This window comes from Microtus ochrogaster, unplaced genomic scaffold (assembly GCF_000317375.1).
Source record: "Microtus ochrogaster isolate Prairie Vole_2 unplaced genomic scaffold, MicOch1.0 UNK8, whole genome shotgun sequence".
In the NCBI taxonomy this organism is placed as follows: domain Eukaryota; kingdom Metazoa; phylum Chordata; class Mammalia; order Rodentia; family Cricetidae; genus Microtus; species Microtus ochrogaster.
The window spans coordinates 92753-94398 of record NW_004949106.1 but is presented as its reverse complement, the minus strand read 5'-3'; the positions used below and the strand labels follow the sequence as shown (position 1 = coordinate 94398).

General features: G+C 50.2%; 1 protein-coding gene across 5 annotated transcripts in view; it reads right to left on the bottom strand.

The window, feature by feature from the left end:
- Positions 1–1640, bottom strand: part of Ica1l (islet cell autoantigen 1 like) — a 49417-nt gene extending 47777 nt beyond the window's left edge. For 3 of the 5 annotated variants that reach the window (XM_026788880.1, XM_026788878.1, XM_026788877.1), the window contains exon 1: positions 1388–1640. In XM_026788880.1, the coding sequence (XP_026644681.1) occupies positions 1388–1436 (49 nt within the window). In that variant the 5' untranslated portion in view covers positions 1437–1640. Of the gene's footprint in view, positions 1–1241 lie in introns of all 5 variants that reach the window. The other 2 variants (XM_005366325.3, XM_026788879.1) reach the window with 1 other exon arrangement.
- Between the last annotated feature and the right edge of the window lie 6 nt (positions 1641–1646).

The following is a 1646-nucleotide window of genomic DNA, read 5'->3' as shown; positions in this document are numbered from 1 at the left end:
TGAGCCACCATGTGGTTGCTGGGAATTGAACTCAGGACCTTTGGAAGAGCAGGCAATGCTCTTAACCTCTGAGCCATCTCTCCAGCCCCCCTGAAATTAATTTTTATGACAAACATCTATGTAGTGATATTTTGGTATGTTTTAGCAAATACAGTTTGGCTGAAGATCAGAGTGTTGCGTTAAACCACTAGAGGTCAGGGGGTGGTGGCTCACACTTTTAATCCCAAAATTTGGAAATCCCATGCCTTTAATCCCAGAACTAGGGAGGTGGAGACAGGGCTGTAAGGGCCGAAGAGACAGAGCTCGGTGCGGGCTGAGGTGCAGTCTGAAGCAGTCAGTCAAAGGATGCAGTCCGAGTAGGCAGTCCTCAGTCTCTCCAGTGGCTGACTGCACTGCTTCTCAGATCTCTCGGCTTTCACTCTCTAATATCCTACTCCGGGTTATTATTAAGAACAATTAGAATTCGTACTACACATCTACAATGAAAATACGACTTCCTGCTTTTCCTATCAGTCTCATGTTTAGAGTTTTGCCGTTTGAACTGGGATCTCAGCACCCTTCTAATTCTAGGATTATAATGATTTACCTAGCAATTACAGCTGCTGGTAATTAGATAGTGCTCTGCCCATAACAGCTTCCAATAGCTACGTAATCAACCATTTTGCACTGTTAAAATAAGTAAAAAGAGTTCAAAGAAAACTGGGAATGTTATACACCGATAATAAATATAAGATGATTTTTAAACTTCGGTCATATAAAAATATATACGTACCAGTAGGAGATGTTTGCTTGGCAAATAAATGTGTAACTGTAGTATATAATTAAGTCCCACTGAAGAATGAGGTACCTGTGGCTGCTAATTGTGATGTGGAGACGATTAAAGTAATACCACTTTACAAAACATCGCTTGAGCCAGAATCAAATCAATCAGTACCTGAATACTTAGAACCCAAACCATAGAGAAACATCATCTCCCCACAAATTATTTCAGTGACCTACAGCTGCTAACAGTTGTATGTTTTGTGCATGAAAAGCATAGATTACATGAAGCGCCCCCACCCCCCACCAGGGTGGCAAGCCCACAGCCTCACGGGTAGGATGCCAAGCAGGATTATTTTTCCCTTCTCCATCTTTCCTAGAGCATCAGGTTTCGGTCGCCGGCATCGTCGCCCAGGTGAGGTCAGTGGTCAGAGACACCTGGCCTGCTTTCCCCTAGCGGAATCCGAGGCTGGGGTCCCCACCTGGGAGAGGAGGCGACGCGTCTCGCACTTTGCCCGAAAGCACAGCAATGCTCAGGTTCTGCTTTCACCGTGTCCACCGAGCAATGAGGCTGTCAGCAAGGCGTCCCGTAAGGGAACAATAATCAAATCAATTAAGCACGACGTACAAAGGCGGCCAGCGGGACAGGCTGTGAGCATCTGCCCCAGCGGAAGCATCCAGGCCGGCCTCAGGCCGCGGCTTCTCCCGCAGGCGGCGAGGGAGAAGGGGCCGGGTCCGCCCAAGCCGCCGCCTGACGCCGGCCCGCCGAGAGCGTCGGAACCGGGCGAGCCCCCGCGCCCCCGCCCGCCGTTGTCATGGGAACCAGGTCTGTCCGCCGCCGCCCTGAGGGAGCGGCGGCCCCGAGAGCCCCGGACGCTCACCGCGCC